General features: G+C 60.6%; 1 protein-coding gene across 1 annotated transcript in view; it reads right to left on the reverse strand.

The window, feature by feature from the left end:
- ADAMTS7 (ADAM metallopeptidase with thrombospondin type 1 motif 7) overlaps positions 1–21,073 on the reverse strand; it is a 34,897-nt gene that overhangs the window by 5,668 nt on the left and 8,156 nt on the right. Inside the window, exons 9-26 of the mRNA XM_041468892.1 lie at positions 20,873–21,022; positions 20,140–20,283; positions 16,759–16,903; positions 16,177–16,269; positions 15,508–15,653; positions 14,001–14,170; positions 13,667–13,800; positions 13,131–13,251; positions 12,597–12,841; positions 10,837–10,978; positions 9,367–9,493; positions 8,493–8,706; positions 4,887–6,491; positions 4,683–4,772; positions 4,352–4,504; positions 3,275–3,448; positions 2,765–2,911; positions 2,497–2,656 (exon numbers count right to left, since the gene is read on the reverse strand). Coding sequence (XP_041324826.1) covers positions 2,497–2,656; positions 2,765–2,911; positions 3,275–3,448; positions 4,352–4,504; positions 4,683–4,772; positions 4,887–6,491; positions 8,493–8,706; positions 9,367–9,493; positions 10,837–10,978; positions 12,597–12,841; positions 13,131–13,251; positions 13,667–13,800; positions 14,001–14,170; positions 15,508–15,653; positions 16,177–16,269; positions 16,759–16,903; positions 20,140–20,283; positions 20,873–21,022 — 4,160 coding nt within the window. The remainder of the gene's footprint in view (positions 1–2,496; positions 2,657–2,764; positions 2,912–3,274; positions 3,449–4,351; positions 4,505–4,682; positions 4,773–4,886; positions 6,492–8,492; positions 8,707–9,366; positions 9,494–10,836; positions 10,979–12,596; positions 12,842–13,130; positions 13,252–13,666; positions 13,801–14,000; positions 14,171–15,507; positions 15,654–16,176; positions 16,270–16,758; positions 16,904–20,139; positions 20,284–20,872; positions 21,023–21,073) is intronic.

Here is a 21,073-nt window from a genome sequence, read left to right on the forward strand (position 1 = left end):
AGCCTTCACTCCTTGGCCCCCAGGCACTGCTGCTCCCAGGACAGGGGCTGGGCTCCCCCCTGCTCCCAGAGGAACTGCACCACTGGATTCACACTTGTCCTTCAGCCAGCGGAGCCTGCACCTCATCCCTTTGGAATTTCAAGCTGAGACACCTGTGGAACAGCTGTGTTTGCTGCTGGAGCCAAGAACTGGCCCCATCACCTGCCTGGCACCTGCCTGGGGCAGATTTGGGGAGCTCAGAGACCTCCCTGGTATCAGATCTGGAGAAACAGGCACGAGAGAACTGATTCATTCCATGGCACGACCCTGATGAGCACCTGGGGCTGCCCTGCTCTGTCCTGGGCAGGGATGTGTCACCACCACCACCAGGATCTGCCGTGTCCAGCACGGCCACCACCCTGCAGTGGCCAGCTGAGTGACCAGCTCCATTCACCCCCCGATTCCTCCTCCAGTACACAGCAATTCCCACTTTTCTGGTTTAAATCTGTCTGATCTGCTGGATAAACTGCTGCAGGCTTCTCCAGGCCCCCACGCTGACCTGGTGAGGCTCAGCTCCTTTCCATGACACCATAAAAATTCCCAGATGAATGTCCCCAGCCCCTGGAGCATCCCAGGGAGGCACTGGGTGCCCACGGCTCTGAAGCTCCCAGGAGCCATCTAAGGACACCCTCACAGCTGGCTGCAGCTGTAAGGCAACAGCCACATTCAAAAATAACCTTGGTGGAATCTTCAATCAATTTACAAGCTGGCAGCAGCTCAGGACTCTGGTTCTAATTAATCCCGACCTCCTTTAATTGAGGAGCTGACTGCTGTGAGATGTTTGTGCTTCATCTCTTCCATCTCTGCTCCAAATCCATCTGATTATGGTTTGAACATTTAAACCCTGCTGGGGTTATTGGCACTTTTGTGTCCAGTGAGGACATGACCACTCACAGAGCCAGCCTGGTTCTGCTGGTACAGGAGCACCTCGTGCCCGAGGAGGGAGAGGCTCCTGTGCTCCTCACAAAAACATGGATCGCTCCAGCCTGAGCCCATCTTGTGCAGAAAAGATCCCCTAAAGCACAGGAAAGGGCTGGAGTTACATTTATGTCTTTCTGGGAGCCTTTGCCTGTGCATTTACACATCTGGGATTTCCTGCCATGTGAAAGTTTTGTTCCCCTTCATGCTTTGGCTGGAAACGTTTGTATTTCCAAGAGGCGTTTCCTGCCCTGGGCTGCAGCCAGAGCATTTATGTCATTTTTGATCCAGGATTTTACCATTTATTTGTGTGCTTCCTACACATCTCAGTGGTTATTCTGGTCCAGCCTTGGCTCCACAGCTCTCATCACCAAGCCTGGCACGGAAATTTTCCCCTGACCAAAACAAACGGAACCGCACGTCGTGTCTTGAGCAGGGCTGACTCATCATTTCCTAAATGCCCCACGGCCCTGCAAATGCTCCAAAAAAGGAGCAGATTCATGGCTGAAAACATCCTGATGGCCAACAGTGGCAGTGCCCAAATCCCAGTTAACCACAGCCAACGCTCTGCCTGCTCTGGAATTGGTGTTGGGAGGAGCACGCTGGGCACAGGATGAACACAAAGGGCTGGGAGGCTGGAATGGCTGTCCGGGCTGCAGAGGGGACCCCAGGGATGTGTGGAGCAGCCATGCATCCAGCTCCTCCACCCCAGGCACCAGCTACTGCTGCCCCCCTGCCCCATCTCTCAGCCCTCCCTTTGGCCAGCAAACCTCCTGGAGGTCCAACAATACCTTCTGGGCAGCCAAAGAGCTTTTCTTTTGCATAGACACATTAAAGAGATAAAGCTGGGAAGTGACTGACACCATTGACATCTAATCCCTCATTATACTGCTTTTCTGAAAGTGCTGTTAACCCTTGCAGTGCCCAGATTTCTGTCTCCCAGGGAACAGCCTGGTGCTTGGGATCTATCTCTGTGAGTGGAAGAGGGAGAAGAAGCCAAGTGAGTGCCTGTGGTGTGGCCAAGCACTGTGGCTGCAGCTGGGGCAGGTAAGTGACAAACAGGTCGACATGGGGCTGGCTCCCTGGAGCACCTGCTCAGACACACCTGAAGATGCTCCTTTATTCCATCTTCTGGTGCTGGGCCCAGCTTGTGTCACAAGTCTTGTGTTCTGGGATTTTACCAGCTTCCTGAGAGCTCCATCACTGGGTATTCCCCTGTGCCTTCCTTTTCCTGAATGCCCTGTTGCCTCTGGACGGGGTCCCTTGACCCCACGGGGTTCCTCGGGTGTCCCTCGGGTGTCCCTGTGCTGGGTGACACTGCTGACCCCAACAATCCCATCCCAGCTCACATCCGTGCCAGCAAAACCCTGCTTGGCCCCTTGAGGGACGGATGCTCTGGACATTTACAGACAGTTACAACATTCCCACTTACTCATCCATCAGCCAAGTCAGCCTCACACAAGCCACGTCTGAACCTCTCTCTCCATCTCCCCCAGAGCTCCCGCCCCGTTCTCCAGCCTGGCTCTGCCTGCCGCTCACCCGGCTCGGAGCTGTCGCACTCCTGGGGGTTGCACTTCTGGGTGCTCTCCGGCCACGGCTCGTGGTCACACAGGCTGCTGTCCTCCTCGGCCACCCCTGTCCTGGTGTCCATGCACTTCACCTGGCGCCGCTGGATGCCCCCTCCGCAGGGAGCCGAGCACTGCGGGGACGCGGGGCTCAGCCTGGGGACAGCCCCAGGGCCACGCCGGGCGCAGGGCGGGGGTCCCCGTGCCCTGCGGTCCCCGCGGAGGGGAGCAGCCCCGCTCACCTGTCCCCAGGAGCCCACCACCCAGGTGGTGCAGGGCTGGCTGTTGCAGGGCCGGGTGCTGTTGGGCCTCACGCTCTCCTCGCAGCGCCCCGGCTCGGGGCACGTCACCAGGCGGGCCTGCTCCCCGCCGCCACACGGCTCCGAGCACTGCGGGGCAAACAGGGCGCTGAGGGCTCGGCCCTGCACACAGCTGGGCCGCCAGGAGCCTCCAGGGACAGCTCAGAGCCTGCCAGGGCGAGAGGGGCTCCGGGAGAGACGGAGAGGAACCGGGGACAAGGGATGGAGGGACAGGGCACAGGGAACGGCTGCCACTGCCAGAGGGCAGGGATGGATGGGATACTGGGCAGGAATTGTTCCCTGGGAGGGTGGTGAGGAAGTGGTATGGAATTCCCAGCTGGGGCTGCCCCTGGATCCCTGGCAGTGTCCCAGGCCAGGGCTGGAGCACCTGGGGCAGCAGCGGGTGTCCCTGCCCCGGCAGGGGTGGGCTGAGCGGTGCCCAGGCCGGCCTACCTCTCTCCAGGAGGACGTGTACCAGTCCAGGCACGGGGCACTGTGGCACGGCAGCTGCGCCGGGGGCTGCGCCAGCCCGGCCTGGCAGTGGAAGGGCCGCAGCAGCCGCTGGTCCCTGGTGTCAATGCAGTGAACGTCCCGCACCTTCGTGCCCCCGCCGCAGCTCCTGGAGCACTGGGGAGGGACACGGAGCCATGGTGGGGAGGGACAGGAGGGACACACAGCCACGGTGGGGAGGGACACACAGCCATGGTGGGGAGGGACACGGAGCCACGGTGGGGAGGGACACACAGCCACGGTGGACAGGGACACAGAGCCACGGTGGGGCGGGACACAGAGCCATGGTGGGGAGGGACACACAGCCACGGTGGGGAGGGACAAAGCCACGGTGGGGAGGGACACACAGCCACGGTGGGGAGGGACACACAGCCACGATATGGGGAAGGACACAGCAGCAACTTGGGTTGGGGTTGAGTTGACACTTGACCTCCTTCCCCCCCTTGCTCTAGGCCAAGCCAGAGCACAGCCTGTGCCCCCATCTGTCACTAGCACCCCTCTGAAACCAGCTGGCTCCCAGCTGGAAAATGAACAGTCTTTATGCCTCCAAGAACTGATGATTCCAGGGAACAGCACCCACCCAGAGCAAGGAGGGCTGCTCCCCACCACCAACCCTACCGAGTTCACCCAACCCAACTGCAAACAGCCCCTGGCAGGGCACAGTGGCCAGAACGTGTGACAAATCATAGAACCACAGAATGGCTTGCAATGGACCTTAAAGACCACCTTGTTCCACCTTGTTCCAAGGCCTGCCATGGGATGACAGCTGCTAGACCAGGCTGTCCAGCCCCACCCAACCTGGCCTTTCACCAAATCACTTGGTTTAGCTTTTACAAATTCCTGACTTTATTACCAGCCCAGGAAAAACGAAAACACTGTGGGATGAGCAGTTTAAACCCTGTGGCAAGCACAAACCTTTACCTACGTGACACACAGGGCAAGAGCCCTCCCTGAGAGCAGTGTGACCCCACACCTCGCCCCGCGGGTTTTGGGGACCCTCCCTCCCCACGGAGCCCGTACCTTGCTCCAGTTGCCCACACGCCAGGCCGAGCAGGGTCTCAGGGAGCACCTCCGGGCAGGGACGGGCCTGTCGGCCGCGGGACAGCCGCCGTCACTGCCGCTGCTGCAGCGCACCGGCCGCCACACCGCGCCCAGGCCGCACGTGGCCGAGCACTGCAACACAGGGAACACTGCTGGGTACCCCAGAAACACACAGTTCTACAGCACAGGGAACGCTGCTGGGTACCCCAAAAACACCCAGCTCTGCAGCACAGGGAATGCTGCTGGGTACCCCATACTGGCCCCTGGGACTCACCACGTACCTCACTCTTTCATGGGACTCACCACGTACCTCACTCCAGTTCCCGACCTCCCAGCTGGGCTTGGCAGTGGCTGCTGCGGGGAGCAACGGTGGGAACAGAGCCTCCTCCTCCTCCTCCTCCTCCTCCTCTTCCTCCTCCTCCTCCAGCCCCTTCTCCCAGAGCGGGGGGGACAAAGGCGTGGGCTGGGACAGCCCCTGCCCCCCGTCACTGGAGGCAGGGGTCCCTGGGGGTGCCCACGGTGAGGGGTCCCTCGTTGGTGTCCCTGGGGGTGCCCACAGTGAGGGGTCCCTCGTTGGTGTCCCTGGGGGGGCCCACGGTGAGGGGTCCCTCGGTGCAGGGACACTGAGCGGGGTCCCATGGGAGGTCAGCTTGGTGTGGGGTGATGCTGGACCCAGGTGCTGGGACACCCCCTGTGTCCCCCATGCCAGGGGGGACCCTGCTGTGTGGGCAGGTGGGCCATGAGCTGGGGCTGTGGGCATGGCTGTGCCCAGGGCATCCTGCTGGCCGAGGCCACTGGAGGTGACCTGGGGGGCTGGCCCGGGCATGGCAGGGGACAAGGACACTGGAGGGGCTGTTGTGGCCACCGGGGGGGTTGAGGTGGGGGCTGTGGGGGTGTGGAGCTCTGGCTGGTGCCCTCCCTGTCCCATGGGAGCCCCACCAGCACCCGCAGGAGGGGGACTCACGGCAGCCTGGGGGCTGCCAGCCCTCCCTGCCACCCCCCAGCCCGGGGCCTGCAGGGTGGGCAAGGCAAGATGTGCCCTCTCCATGCCATGGGATTGCCCTCCTGCCCGCGGGTCCAGCATCTCCTCTGGCATCCCTGCCCGGCCGTGCTGCTCGGTGGGCTGTGGGGCTGCACCATGGATGTCACTGGTGGTGGCCAGAGCCACTTGCCCGGAGTCCCTGTGGCCTCTCCCTGCAGACCAGGCTGGGCCGTGCCCCTGTGTGCTCACACGGCCCTCGCTGTCCCATCCTGCTGGCCCGAGGGACACGTCCACCCCGGCAGTGCCCCAGCCCACACCAGCGGGGTGGGGACCCCCGGGAGCAGGGACACCCTGCCCAAGGCTGCTCCTGCTGGGCACAGCTCCGTGGGGCTCACCCCAGGGCGGCTGGCCGTGGTTTGCAGAGCGGTGGCTCACGGAGCTCTGGGTGGCTGGGGGGTGCTCAGAGTGGGGCACAGGCACCGTACCCTCCTCCTCCTCCTCCTCCTCAGCCAAAAAGCCAGGGGTGGTGTAGCTGGGAGTGGCTGATCCCACATCCTCGGGGACCACGCTCAGGAGGTGGTTGGTGGCTAAATCCCCGGGCTCTGTGTGCTGCCCATCCACAGGAGCAGGAGTGAGTTCCTCCTCGGGGGCTGGCTGCTCCTGGCTCTCTGCTCCCAGCTCGGTGGTGAGCTCAGTGGGCATCTCCCAGGGCCCCTCCGTGCCAGCAGTGCTCAGCTCTGGCTGTGGCTCCTTCTCTGTGAAGGGATAGTAGGACAGGTCCTCGTGGAAGTTGATGAAGTTGTAATCGTAGTAAAAATCATCGACAAAGACATTTCCTTTTCTGGCTGAGAAGTCCTCCTCGGTGATGACATTGACGTCGTTGGACTCGGGGACGTTCGGGATCAAGGGGTTAAGTTTAGGAATGTGGTTGCTGGGGATGTAAGGGATTTCATTGAGTATCTCCCTGCTGGAGGAGCCGCTGCCAGACCAGTCGCTGTCCCATTTCTGGTGGCACTGTGGCAAGGAGCAAGCCCTCTCGGGGCTGGGTCTCTCGGCAGGGTCGCACGGGGCCCCGCTGCTGCCGCTGCTGCAGTGGACTGGGCGCCTCTGGGTCCCGTTCCCACAGCTCACCGAGCACTGCCAGGGGAAGAGAGAGGGACAGGTCTGTGGGGCAAGGCCAGGAGTGGTGCCAGTGCTCCCTCTGTGAGGGCTCCACGTCACTCTGCCAGCTCCCACCACCCGCCCGGACAGCTGCTGTGCCAGTCCCACCCTGCTCACCCTGGCATGCACAGCACTGCTGCCCAAATCCCCTCTGGGGCTGCCCCCGTTGGAGACCGTGCCAGAGCAGAGCTGGAGCTGTGGGGACTTTGCTCAGGGTGATCCTTGCCCTGCTTTCCAGCCAGAAACAGCTTTCCCGGGAGATGGAGGCTGGGAAGGGCAGGGGTGAGATGAGCTAATAGGCTTTTCCTGTGACCTATTGCCATGAATTGCAGCTCTTCTTCTAGAAGAGCCTTCTTTGAAGCAGGGAATAACAACATGGGTGTTGTCTGAGTAGGGAAAAAGCAAAGGTCAGGAAGGAGCTTTGCTGGGGACACACCATTCCCCATAATGGGCTCTTTGAGATGGGTCAGTACAAAAGAAACTGAGAAGCTGGAAAGGAGAACAGCAGCATTTTCTGCTGCATTTGGGGCTGGGAGCAACCCAGGCTTGTGAAAGGTGTCCCTGCCCATGGCAGGGGGTGGAACCAGATGAGCTTTAAGGTCCCTTCCACCCCAGAGCATTCCAGGATTCCCAGGTGGCCACCAGCAGGCATTTCCAGGAGCTGGAATCAAACATCACCACACACCTGTGAGAGGGCTGCAAGGAGCTGCTCCCTGAAGAACAACAAAGCAGTCCTCTGACTGCATTAGCCCCTTTGGAAACTGCACAGAGCTGCATGTGCAGTGCTTCGGGCTCCTCTGAGGCACTGAGCCCCAGGGTGTGTGCCACCCAAACCCCAGAGAGCCCCGTGGCAGGGCCAGGTGCCCCAGTGCCACACGGGGACACTGCTCCTGCCTGGTCCTGCAGACCACGCTGCCCCAGCCTGCTGCTACTGCTGACAGAAGGACCACGGCTCTGGGAAGCTCCCAAGCCCCTCCAACCCCCCTAATTATGGTGGAAATGGAAAAGAAAGAGGGCTCTCCCTTTAAATTAAAGGACAGAAAAATTTCAGGTCCTCAAAATCCCAAACACGTTTTCTCCAGGGCTCACAAACCCACTGGTGCCAACACCACAGAGGCCAGCTGTGAGGGCTGGGGCTGCCCTGCCCAGCACTGACCCACCTACAAGCTGTAATTTTCCCTTTAAATCGTTGCATCCATCTTTCCCAGCCCTTAATTGTGGCTTTTGGGGGCCCCTAGAAAAATATTTCCAACTCGCTCTCATCTAGCCTTCAAATCCTCTGTTCACATTTGATTCCATTTGTTCCTTAGCAACAAGCTCTGTTCCCAGGCTCTCTCCTTTCTCTCCTGATATTTGTCTTCACTCTGAACACTTTTGGCACGGCTGTTTAAATTAGGAGTTATCATTTTCTGGTTGAAACCCTCAGCCTGTGGTTAAGCTGATTCACAAAAACACAAAAATATATCAAGGCTACATAGAGTGCCACCATTAATCACTCCAGGGAATCATTTGGCTTGGAAGGGACCTTGAAGATCATCCTTGCTGTGGGCAGGTGGTGGCTCCAGCTCCACTGCACCAGGCTGTTCCAAGCCATGTCCAGCTGAAAACTCCATTTCTGCCCTCCTTGTGCCAAGCACAGAGAGTGGCCCTGACCATGTGTGAGGGAGCTGCAAAGCCCAGGGCTGGGGCAGAGTTCAACTGCACAGTGCCCCCTCCTCACCCTGAGACCCCTCCAGGCAATGGAATTCCCATCCATGGGGGCTGGGACAGAGTTAAACTGCCCAGTGCTCCTTCCTCACCCTGAGACCCCTCCAAGCAATGGAATTCCCATCCATTGGCCCCACAGGGACACAGCCATGGATTCCTGTGAGCAGGAGCACAGCCATCGCCCTGGGGCAGGCTGAGGTGTCCGGGGACCCCTGTCCCCAGCTCCCACCCCTTTGCAAGACACGGGACACCCCCAAAGTCCCCTCTCACCTCGGACCAGTTGCCCACAGCCCACGGGGAGGGACAGGGGACCTCGGGGTGGCAGGGCGCGGTGGCATCCGGCTTGGCCAGGTGCTGGCAGTCTGCTGGCTGCAGGGCCCTCTGCTCGTCCAGCCCCACGCTCTGGATGCACAGCACCGTCCTCTTCATCAGCCCTGCCCGGCCACACGTGGCTGAGCACTTCTGCCACTCACCCACCCACCACCTGCGGGGGAAAGGGGAAAGAAAGGGGAAAGAAAGGGGAAAGAAAGGGGGGAGAAAAGAAAGGGGAAAGAAAGGGGAAAGAAAGGGGAAAGAAAGGGGAAAGAAAGGGGAAAGAAAGGGGAAAGAAAGGGGAAAGAAAGGGGAAGGAAAGGGGAAGGAAAGGGGGAAGAAGGGAAAGAAAGGGGAAGAGTGAAAAGGGGAAGAGTGAAAAGGAGAAATGGGGAAAAGGGGAAATGGGGAAAAGGGGAAAAGGAAAGTGGAAAGGGGAAATGAAAAGGGGAAAGGGAGAAAGGGGAAAAGGGGAAGAGGGATATAGAAAAGGGGAAAGGGAAAGATCTCAGCCAGAGCAAGCAGCCGTGCCCCAGGACCCATCCCACTGCCCATCACGTGAGGCCATGGGGAAAGGAGGATCCCAAATGTGTCAGCCCAAGGTCTGGGAGCTCGGACAGAGGGTCAGGGATGGGACAGCCCCCGAGCTGTGCCAGGGTTGTGTGCACAGAGGCAGAGAGGAGCATCCTGCCAGGATGGGACCGCCTGTGAGGCTCTGCCCGTGGACAGGCAATGCCTGTCAGGTCAGACAAGCCCAGGGACGCTGCCATGGACCCACCCGGGGCCGGGGACCCATCCCCAGGGCGAGGGAGGGGGAGCAGGCGGGTGGCACCTGGCCGGGCAGGGCTCCTCGCTGCAGGGGCGCTGCTGGTCGTCGGGGCGCGTGAGCGCGTCGCAGAACCGCTCCTCCACCAGGCCCGCCAGCCTCTCCACGCAGTGCACGACCTGCCGCTGCACCCCTGCGGGTGGGTGGGCGCTGAGGGCACCCCCAGGCACCCCCAGGCACCCCGGCACCACACAATTGCCAGCACGGCTTTGGAAACCCAACCCGACCACCCAGCAGGGCACAGGAGGCTCTCGGTGAGCCAGGAGAGTGGGGAGAAAACGAAAGCACCATTTGAAGCTGCACGTTCATTGGTGCTGAGGCTGAGATGCCCTGGCAGAGCCCCTGGCACCAGGGCAGGGTGGCAGCTGGAGCCGTGCATGGCAGCACTGCCCGGAGCCGTGCATGGCAGCACTGCCCGGAGCACACCCAGCCACCGAGTGCACTGCGAGTTCTGGGGCTGCCAAGGGGCAGAACCTGGCTCTTGTGGCAGCCCTGCCCCAGCCCAGCTCAGGACAAAGCACTGCCCAAAGCCTCGTGTCCCCAGTCTGCTCCCAGGGGATTTTATGTGACCTCACCACACTGCCTCGCTCCGGCTTCTGTCCCCGTTCTGTAACACGTACTTGACCTGTGACATGGAGAGCTGTCACCAAAGCTCAGCTGAGACTGACAGAACCCTGCTGAACTGCTGAGCCGGGCTCTGCCTCAAGCACCTGGGAGCTTACAGGGCCTTGGGACTCAGCAGAGGCTCACTGTGAGCTCTCCCAAACCCACATCTCATCTCACATCATCACTCAGTGCAGCAAGAGGGGCTCAGCCCTCCTCCAGCTGCTCACCCTCACCCGACTCCTGCCTGATTCACTCCTCTACTTCCCTTCTGTTCTGGAAGCCAAGCACTCGAATCATACAAAGAAAAGCTGGTTTTAAACAAAGCCCATGTCCTGGCACTCTGTGCTACCTAGAAAGCACAAGTGTCCTTGAATTCCCCTTTTTTCCAGTGCCAGCTGCTCTCGAGGAAGTGCTTGCTGCTCCCAGTCTCTCCTGGCAGACTTCCAGAAATGTTCCTCTGCACCAGCTGCCCCAAAAGCTGCCCTGGGGACCCTGGGACACCCGGCCAGTGGTGCAGGGGGGCAGGATGGGGGAAGCAAACATCCACACACGGACACTGTGGGACCCCAGCTCTCTGTAAAACCCTGGATATCCTCCCCCCGAGGAGAGGCCCAGGCAGGCAGGAGACCAGCCCTTCCACCCTCCCTGATTTCTCTAAAGCTCTTTTGTCTCCATCCCGCGCCGGGTAACAGGACACCGAGGCGGGAGCTGATAAAGCCCTGGGGTTCCTGCTGAGCACCACGGGCGTGACCTCAGCAGATGTCCCTTTCTTCTGCCCCTAGGACCTCCTGAAACCCAAGACCCAGGAATTTCAACGGCTCCCCAGGGACGCTCCGCTGCTCAGAGCGGGTGTCCCGGGGCTGCACTCACCTGTCCCACAGGTGGCCGTGCAGGTGGTCCAGGAGCCAAAGCGCCACAGGAACTCGGGCTGCTCGATCTCGTTCTCGCTGTCGGCCGGGCGCTGGATCGTGTACTGGTACCTCACCCCGGGGTTGGTCTCCTGGAACAGCAGCTGGGGACACAGGGGACAGGGTGAACAGCAGCTGGGGGTCACAGGGGACAGGGTGAACAGCAGCTGGGGGACACAGGGGACAGGCACAGGGTGAACAGCAGCTGGGGACACAGGGGACAGGGTGAACAGCAGCTGGGGGTCACAGGGGACAGGGTGAACAGCAGCTGGGGGTCACAGGGGACAGGGTGAACAGCAGCTGGGGGTCACAGGGGACAGGGTGAACAGCAGCTGGGGGACACAGGGGACAGGCACAAGGTGAACAGCAGCTGGGGGTCACAGGGGACAGGGTGAATAGCAGCTGGGGGACACAGGAGACAGGGTGAACAGCAGCTGGGGGACACTGGGGACAGGGTGAACAGCAGCTGGGGGACACTGGGGACAGGGTGAACAGCAGCTGGGGGACACAGGGGACAGGGTGAATAGCAGCTGGGGACACAGGGGACAGGCAGGGGGTGGTCAGGCAGGGCAGTGGGGGTGGCACTGCACCAGGGGCTTCTCAGGGTGAAGGAGCTGCCCAGCAGGGCCAGAAGGACGTGACCCTGTGCCCAGCTCCCCAGCAGAGCTGGATGGGACCTGGAGTAACTCGGTTTGTGGAAGGTGTCCCTGCCCACGGGTGGAATTTCCTACACTGCCTCCCACTCCAGAGGGGCTCCTGCTGCTCCTGTGGTTGACACAAGGCTCCTGCGCTCGCGAGGGCCAGGAGTTCATCCCTGTTTTTCTTAGCCTAAGCACTCCCATTATTGCCAAAGCTTTGTTGTTCTTGGAGCTTTGGCGGGAGCCAGGGCGTCTTTCCAAAACCTCTCCACGAATATTGAAACGTTGTTGTCCACAGGTTTTAATTAGGCTATGAATCCCAGAAAGTGATTTGTGGGTGCTGAGCACACCAGCATTCCCATTAACAGTGCCAGCATTCCCATTAACAGCAGCCCTTGGCAGCAGCGGGCCCAGGATCCCGCTCACATCCCACCCCGAGCTGCTGCTGAAGGAAAGGCAGAAGGAGATTGTGGCTGCTCGGGGTGGCTGAGCTCTGAGTGAGCCCGTGCAAAGGAGGGGATGTTCTGCTGGCTGGGCCATGACTGCCAGGGCAGGGGGATCCTGGGGGTCCATGGGATGCAGCTCCGTGGCCACCACCACCTCGGCACCACAGCTGGCACCACGAGGGATGTCAGCCTGGTGCCAGCTGTGCCATCTCATGTGGGATGATTCCCACTGGTTTCCAGAGGAAGGCTTGGCCTCATGGTCACAAGGACATTGGCTCCAGCAGCTCTGCATGAGCTGGCAGCTCCCTCACTCCTGACTGTCCAGCCCAGCCAGAAGCATCGGGGGCTCTTTCCCTGCTGGTGATAAGATAGGGGAAAGGCCTCAGGAAACGGCTCTTTCTCCTCACACCCCTCTCCTGGGTAAATATTCTGCAGAATGCTGCAAAGGGGATCAGGCTCAGCTGCAAGTGGTGTGGGCAGGAAACACCCCCAGGCTGGCAGCGTGTGCTTGGCTGCCCCAGCGTTGGCTCCCACAGAAACACAGCCCGAGGAGGGGCAGAGCCCGTGCCCTGGATGCAGGGATGGCCTTGAGGGGCCACGGCAGCTCAGCCCCACAAGGAGGGCAGGATCCATCCTACCTGGATCCACACGGGCTCCACGGTGGGCCCCGGAGAGGTGAGGTTCTCCCAGTTCCCTGTCCTCTTGTAGGTGAAGGTGGTCCCTGCCACCCTGTAGTCCCCGTTCCACTGGATGGTCCAGCCACCATTCAGGAAATATTTCTCCGGGTCCTCGCTCCGCAGCGCCAGGAAATTCCCGGCTTCTGCCACCTCTTCAATCCGGATCTCCCGGGCTCCCACGGGGATAATCCCAATGTCCACATAACCTGGGAATGGAACCAAGAGTTGGTCTTGGGGGAGTCAGAGGTGTGTGAGATGATTTTTGTCCTTGGGCGGGTGCCGTGTCCCCTGGGTGCCAGCACTGTGCCAATCCTTACACCTCTGTAAGGCACCAGTGGGCACCAAGCCCTGCCCTGAGCCCACCTGAGTTCCCTGCTGCCTTATCCCCAAAAAATCGACAAGTCGGAATTAAACTGCCCTTCCAAAGGAGCAGCAGCAGCCCAGCTGTGCTGGAGCAGCACGGGGTGCTCAGGGGACAGCAGGAGGTGCCCTTACCCAGCCCCTCGCTGTCCTCGAAGGTCTTGTGGACGGTGTGGCAGGTGGAGCCGTCCCCGTGGCAGACCCCGCAGCGATCCTCCACGGCGTGAGAGTCGATCTCATAGTCACAGCCCACGCTCTGCAAGGCAGCCCCGTCAGCCCCACACCAGCACCTCCCAGTCCCTGCCAGCACCGACTGCATGGTCCCCAAGGGATTCACAGCATCCTGGGATGGCCTGGGGTGGAAGGGACCTTAAAGACAATCCAGTTCCAGCCCCCTGCCATGGGCAGGGACACCTTCCCTGAGACCAGGGTGCTCCAAGGTTGCTCCAGGTTGCGTCCACCCTGGCCTGGGTGGTGCTCTGGCTCCTTGAGGCCAGCACAGAGGCTGGCACAGCCCGAGCCACTCACCCCACGGGACCCAGGAACGACTCCAAGTGGGGAGCGGCAAAGGGAGCGAGCTCAGCACGAGAGGGAGGGGATGCTGAGCGCCCAGCAGTGGGTGCTGCCCCTTGGTGCCCTCCAGGCCCGGGGTGTGCCCGGTGCAGCCCCACCTTGCAGATGCCGTTGATGCAGAGGTCGCGGCTGGCATCGCTGTCGTAGCAGGGCGTGCCGTCCACCACGGCGTCGCGCAGCTTCTCCGCAAAGTACTCGTGCTCGGGCCGGCAGTGCAGCTCGCAGGGGTTAACTGGGGAACAGGCACACACTCAGCCCCAGCACCGGTCTCTCCGAAAGCACAGATCAACCCTGCAAGCCCAGGGCAGTGTAAAATACAAAATACAGCACGAGCGGGCTGCAAGGCAAGGCTGGGACACACAGCGCCAGCTCCGACCGCGCCGGGGCCGTGCCCGAGCCGCTCCAGGTTTGAGGGCTCTGCCCTCCACTCACTGTTGTTGGGCACTGGTGTCCACTTGTAGAGCTTCCCTTTGTAGGGCATGGGGTTGAACTGGCTGCACTGGAGCTGGCGGAAGGAGGGCTTGTCCGGGGGGCAGCGCCGCACGTTGCAGATCCGGAACCGCTTGCGCTCGCCCAGGCAGTAGCGGCCCCCGTACTTGGGCCTGGGGAGGCAAAAACCAGTCACACAAGGGCTGGGAGGGCACAGAGCTCAGCCACTGAGCTCTGGAATGGTTTGGGTCCGAAGGGACCTCAAAATCCATCCGTGTTCCACCCCCTGCCACGGGCAGGGACACCTCCCACAGAGCAGGCTGCTCCAAGCCTCGTCCAGCCTGGTGCCCTCCCTGCAGCTGCTCTGGAGGAGCTGCTCTCCTTCCCACCCAGGGAGTCCTCCTGACTCTGCTCCTCTGCTGCCCCAGGGAATGGCAAAGCTGGCACTGGACTTTTTAAAGCAAGAGAGACTCGAGAAGCACAGCGGTGCTTTTCTCAGATGCCAGCAGACCCCCACGACACAGCCACCATCTCCCGCCACGCTGCCTTGTCCTACGGTCACACCACTGTCCATGGCCCATGTCCCAGTGACCTCACGAGAATTCCTTCTCCTGGGCACACTCTGCTGAAGAGAATGAAGCTAGTGATTGTTTTAGGGCTGTGTTTACACGCCCTGCCCTGAGGAATGGCTGTGGGAGGGGGGGATGCCCAGCACACATTTTCTCACTTCATCCCAAGGGCAAAGCTGAAGATTTACCTCCAGTGGCCAAAGCAAACAACTGCCCGGGAAATTCCCAGTGTTTGCTCTCCTGCCTGAGCACAGCTGTGTTTGGAACACTCCACAAACCACCACAGCACCTCTGCCACAGCGTTTATGTCAAACACAAATCCAGGTCCTGGCCCAGGACTGAGATGACAGAGCACTTCCCTCAAGAGCCCAGCAGCACGCACCAAACTCACCCGAGGAAGAGGATGGGCAGAACATGTCTGGAAAGGTCAGGAGCTCACTCCTGGGGCTGCCAGAGCTCCCCATGCCATGGAAAAGTGAATTCCCATGGAACATCACTACAAAGCCCTTTTCCTCCCCATCCCAGGCTGCTCTGACACCAGGGCAAGCCAGGGGTTTTGGCTGAATCCAGTGCAACAGGGATTTGGTGACCAAAGGGACATCTGGGGAGCAGATGGGTCAGCAGAAATCCCAGGATGGAGACAGCAGCTCCTCCAGCAGCGCCCGGACACTTCCAGCCAGCACTGGCTGATGGAATGCACAGGGTGATAAACTGCAGCAGGATTTTTCAAAACAACTCTGAATCAGGCTGCAGGAATGCCTGGTTTGCTGCGCTGTCACTAAAGGACACTGGGTATGTTTTACATCTCTGAGCGTGGAGCCTCTGCCCTCTGTGTGAGTCACAGTGCAGCACGCCAGGGCAGGGCACGGAAGCAGTCCCCCCAGCCCCGTCCAGCCCAGCGCTCCGGGACTCCTGACCGGCCTCCCGGGGGTCTGGCTTACGTGGGCTGGCTGCAGTGCCTCTCAGCACTCTGCACTCCTGCTCCACAGCTGCGGGAGCAGGAGGCCCAGGAGCTCCAGGAGCTCCAGCCGCCGTCGATGGGCTCGGGCCGGAATCCCACGGGGACGCACTCGCCGTTGAAGCACCACTGCGGGGACAGGGGGAGAACACCGGGTCAGGCCGGGAGCACTGGGGCCCAGCACACCGATTGTCCCGTGGAAACCCCTGCTGTGCTTGCTTGGAGGTGCCTGGGGTCAGCTGGGCTCTGCCAGAGCCTGGAGCTGCTCAGGCCATGGGAAACTCAGAGGTGTTGGCTTCTTTGAGGATTTGAGGGAGGCAGCAAACCCAAAGCTCCATGGAGACCCCTCATCAAGGGGATTCGCAGCCCAGTGTCAGCCCAGAGGGGCTCAGAGGTGCCTCCCCAGCAGTGGGAAAGATCCCAGGGAGGAGGATCCACCATGGCAGCAGAACGAGCCTTGTGCTGTCCTGCCATGGCCATTAACGGTGGGTTTCACCTTCCCAGGTGATTCAGGTGATCCCAAGCGAGTTACCTTCCCTGAGGGCACTCCCTGCTGGGGGCAGTGGGATGACCCAGCCCTGCACTGACCCTGCCCAGCCCTGTGTGTGCAGGAGCAGGCTCCCCGAGGCCATGGAGGGGTGTCCCCTGTTACCTTGCTCTCCCCGCAGGCCGTGCCATCCACAGCTGCGTCCAGCTTGGAGTGACACGTGTTCCCCACCGTGCACCACAGCGTGCTGCAGACACTCTGTGGGAAGAGAGGGACACGTTCCTGCCTGGCACAGAGCCCTCCCTGGGGCACAGATCAGATAAAACCTTTGGGGACAGATCCCATCCCTCAGGCACAGATCAGATCCATCCCTCAGGCACAGATCAGATCCATCCCTCGGGCACAGATCCATCCCTCGGGCACAGATCCGATCCCTTGGGCACAGATCAGATCCATCCCTCGGGCACAGATCCATCCCTCAGGCACAGATCCGATCCCTCGGGCACAGATCCATCCCTTGGGCACAGATCCATCCCTCGGGCACAGATCAGATCCATCCCTCGGGCACAAATCAGATCCATCCCTTGGGCACAGATCCATCCCTCGGGCACAGATCCATCCCTCAGGCACATATCAGGTCCATCCCTCGGTCACAGGTCCACCCCTCAGGCACAGATCAGGTCCATGCCTCGGGCAGGGTGGGCACAGCCCCCCAAAGCCCCCCGGTGCCCCCCAGGCCCCCCTTACGTCCATGTCGTCGCAGAAGGTGGAGTAGGGGCCGTACTGCAGCCGGCACTGGTGGCCCACGTCGTACAGGACGCCCGGGGGCACCAGGGGAAAGTCCAGCAGCTCCCGGGCCGGGCGGTCATCCAGGCACAGCCCCCAGCCCCGGCTGCAAGAGAGAGCCACAGCAGTGTCACCCAGTGTCCCACACCTCCAGCAGGGGACGGGGACAGGAGCTGGGGCACGTCCCAGGATGAGCAGCCAGCATTTCCCACTGGCTCTGCAGTCCCTGGAGCTGCTCCGGCGTGGACGGGCACCCCTGGGTACCTTCTGGGGGTGGGAGCCCCCCAGAGCCATCCCCCCATATCCCCCTGTCGTGGCAGCACATGGGCAAGGTGAAGGGACAAAGACAGAAGGGGAAACAACCATAAATGTGCCGGTGGACATTTATCTCAACAAGCAGTGTGGCCGCTGCTGACAGGAACAAAGGAGATGCCAGCAGCCAGACGTGCCCACCACCATGCCAGCACAGGACAGCTTTGGGGGGCACCGGAGGCGGGCAGTGCCGCCTCTGCTCCCGCTGCTTTCGCTGTGACACTTCCCAAACACGCGGTGTTATTTCAACAAACTCGTTTCCAGCAAAGCCGAGCCTCCGGCAGGGCGGCGGATCGGGTTACTCGGGCTTGCGGGGATCGGGAACGCCTCGCAATTCCCGTGCCATGAGATTCCTCCCTAAGCCAAAGCAGCAGCACGGAAACAGGGCTGGAAGCAGCAGAGCTGCTGCTTTGGGGTGCTGGCAGCGCACCCCAAAGTGATGCCCAGCAGGACCAGCGCCCCCTCCTCCCTTTCCCATCCCACCCACCGAGTTCCACACCTGCAAACAGCTCCCTTGGCTGGAGACAGCCCCTGAACTCCCATGCATGTCCCCACTGAAATACACTTCTATTTCCCTGTGGCAAGAACCAGGAAAGGGCTTGCTTTCAAAAATCTCCATTTCCAAGCCCCCAAGAGCAGCAGCACCGTGCTGCTCCCAGCCCAGTGGGAAGGGCAGGGTGCCATCCCTGTGGGTGCTGTGGGGCTCAGCTGGGATGGATGGGGCATGGGCTGGGCAGCTGGACACAGGGTCCTGCTGCAGCCTGTGTCAGGCACACCCTGCAGGGCACCTCCCCACGTATTTCCACAGAATCCCAGAACCTGGCATGGCTTGGGCTGGAAGGAGCCTTAAAGCTCATCCTATTCTGTACACTTGGAGTGTTTTCTCTAAAAACAGAAGGTGTCTTTACTGGAAAAAGTCCAGGCTGAAGCACTTCATCCTGGCTGAGCCCCAGGTGTGACACTCGTGCTGCTCTGACTCTTCACCCTGTGCCTGTTTGGGCCCCACAGGTGCCCCCTACACTGTCCCCAACTCCTGCTCCTGTGACCTGCTTGGGGCACTCCCTGCCCTGCCCCAGCTACAGAGGGGTCTCTGTCCAGTCTGGGGGTGACTGGCATCTGCCTCAGCTTTCCAGCTTTTCCAGAATCTATTGCTTTGTTAAATATTTTACAACCATTCTCGTGGTCTGTTCAGTTGGCCAAAACACATCTCCAAGCAGGGAAAAATTGGCCTGAGTTTCCCTCTGGCTTCCAGGGATCTGCAGTAAATCCCAGTCCAGAGGGAAAGATGCAGGGCCTGCACTGCTCTGCCTGTTCCAGCCCGCTCTTAACGAGCTGGAGGATGGCCTGGATGGAACAATGATTGAATCCCCATCTGTGAGCAGCCTGAGAGGATCTGCAGATACATTTGAGAGCAGGATTAAAATTCCAAAAGCTCCCAGAGAACTGGAGGAAGGGTCCAAGGAAGGCAGGACACAATTCAACAAAAACAAAGGCAAAGCTTGGAGCTCGGGAAGAATCAGCTGCACAGCCACGGCGGTGGGGCTGGCAGAGGGGGCACGGGCAGGGCAAGGGCAGCAGGCCCCAGGTGCTGCCAAGAGGAGGATGGTGGAGGAAGAGCTCCAGCACAGAGGAAAAAGGCTGAAAATCTGGCTGTCTGATGCAGAGCAAAGACTGAAGGGTGCCTTCACCACCAGAGCATCAGCAGCCAGCACCCTACGCTGGCCTGAGCGAGGGGACACCTTCCTTGGGGACAGGCTGTCCCAGCAGGGACAGGACCTGTCCCAGTGTCCCCTCATGTCCAGGCAGAGCCTGAGTGAAGCCCCAGCTGCAGCAGCACTGACTGCAGTGCTGCTGCCGGGAATCACTCTCAGATGCTCCACCATTCAGCAGTGCTTGTGGAACAGCAACGACCTCGTGTAAAACAATAATCATCACCATCCAAGAGTGCGGTTTTCCCGAACGTGAGCTCTGTTCCAAGCACACCCAGCAACCCCAGGCCGGCAGGGTCGGGTTTCCTGGCTCCTTCCCTCCCGTTCTCCTGCCAGCATCCCGTTACAACACGCTCCTGTCTGTGCTGGCCCCGTGCTGGCCCTGGCCCCGGGTGTCACAGCCGGTGACAGACGCCTGCCGGGCGCTCTCCCGAGGAAGAGCTGCTCCTTCTGGAGGAGCAAAGGGTCCCAAACCCCAGCAGAGGAGCTTCCAGCTGCTCTGTCTCCCCATGGCAGCTCGCAGCAGCCCGGGGTCAGCACAGGCAGGAAATTCTTCCTCCCCAAGTGAAGGTTAAAAGCAGAGGGCCGAGAGCGCTGCGGATGCGGGCAAGCTCCATTCCTCAGAAAGCCATAAATCAGCAGAAATTCCCCTGCACGGGGCCAGTCCACATGGCCCAGGCTGGGATCTGGGAGCCTGGCCCCAGCAGCCTCCCCTGGCCCTGCTCTCACTGCTCCTCCTGCTTCCAAACCCTCCTGCAGCAAGGGGGAAATGTTCCTCCAGTGCAAGCCACTGGCTGACAAACCAAACTCAGGGCTGGGCTCCTTGGAACTTCCTAACAACAGGCTGAAAAATCAGCCACGGGTGCTAAAAATAAACAAAGGCAGGGAAGAATTTGGCTGGATCTGGTTTGCCCATGACAGGCAGAGGGAACAGAAGAGATTCTGCAGGGAATCTCCTGCAGGGAGCACTGAGGGAAAACACTCTGGTTCTATCTGTGCAACCACAGCCCCTGTGCCCCCCCAAAAGCTCCTGATCCCCCTTCACAGCACAGGGAGGATCCGTGGAATCGTGGAATGGTTTGGTGGGAAGGGACCTCAAAGCCCATCTCATCCCACCCCTGCCGTGGGCAGGGACACCTCCCACTACCCCAGGCTGCTCCAGGCCTTGGCCTCGGACACTCCCAGGGATGGGGCAGCCACAGCTGCTCTGGGCAAAGACCCCCAACACTCTCCAAGAGACATCTCAGAGATGAGAGCACCCCCATGCCTGGGCCCCGACCCCCAGCCCCATCAGTGAGGAGGAAGAGGAGGCAGCACTCACTCGAGGAAGCGTGTGATGTACTCGCGGCTGCAGCGGGACCAGGTGAGTGGGGACGTGTCATACAGGAGCTGTGGAGACATGATGAAAGGTCTTTTCCCAACTGGCTCACAGTCATTGCTGCTTCCATCATGCTGAATCCCAAAACTGTGTAAGACACAGCCCACGGAGGGGAGGTGAGCCACGGCCCCCACAGCCAGCACCGCCACCGCTCCCGGCCCCGCTCGGAGCAGGACCTGCCCCGGGGACGTGTGCTGACAGCCCTGAGCTCTGTCCCGTGCTTTCACTGCAGCTCTCCCACTGAAAACTCAGGAATATTCAACAGGATCTCGCTGGTGGGTGCTTTCCCACACAGGGATGTCTATTGGGAACTGCAGCGTTCAAGCGACCCCGTCAAAGTTTAACTGAAACTGGGGCAAGCAAAACTCTGTCGCTGATATTACAGACAGATCCTGCTTTAAAACCTCTCAGTGGGCAAGCCCTGCTCCAAAACCCTCCCACACCACCCCAGGACAATACACAGGTGCAATTTCTCCAGGCTGCCTTGGACTGTGTGTTCTCATTAAACCTGGGACAACCCGAAACTTAACTCGGGAATGAAACCCTCAGGGAGCAAGGGAGTGTTTGCACCCGTGAGGAACCACCTGGGAACCATCTCCCAACTTCCCCCCGTGCTTCCTCCAGCCCCAGGGCGCACACAGAGAACAGGAGGAGGAGGAGGAGGAGGAGGGTGTACCTGTGTCCCAGCTCGTGGGCCACGGTGAAGGCGAGGGGCAGCCCCGTGTCCTCGTTGATGTTGCAGCTCCGGTGGGGCTGGCACATCCCGGCCACGTGCGACAGCCCCAGGGTCTCACACGGCCTGTTCATGGCAGCACAGATGTCCTTCCTTGGCCGAGGGGACGAGGACACACGGACAGACAGACAGACACAGAGCAGA

The sequence above is a fragment of the Pyrgilauda ruficollis genome, unplaced genomic scaffold (genome assembly GCF_017590135.1).
Source record: "Pyrgilauda ruficollis isolate IOZ18807 unplaced genomic scaffold, ASM1759013v1 scaffold23, whole genome shotgun sequence".
Taxonomy (NCBI): Eukaryota; Metazoa; Chordata; class Aves; order Passeriformes; family Passeridae; genus Pyrgilauda; species Pyrgilauda ruficollis.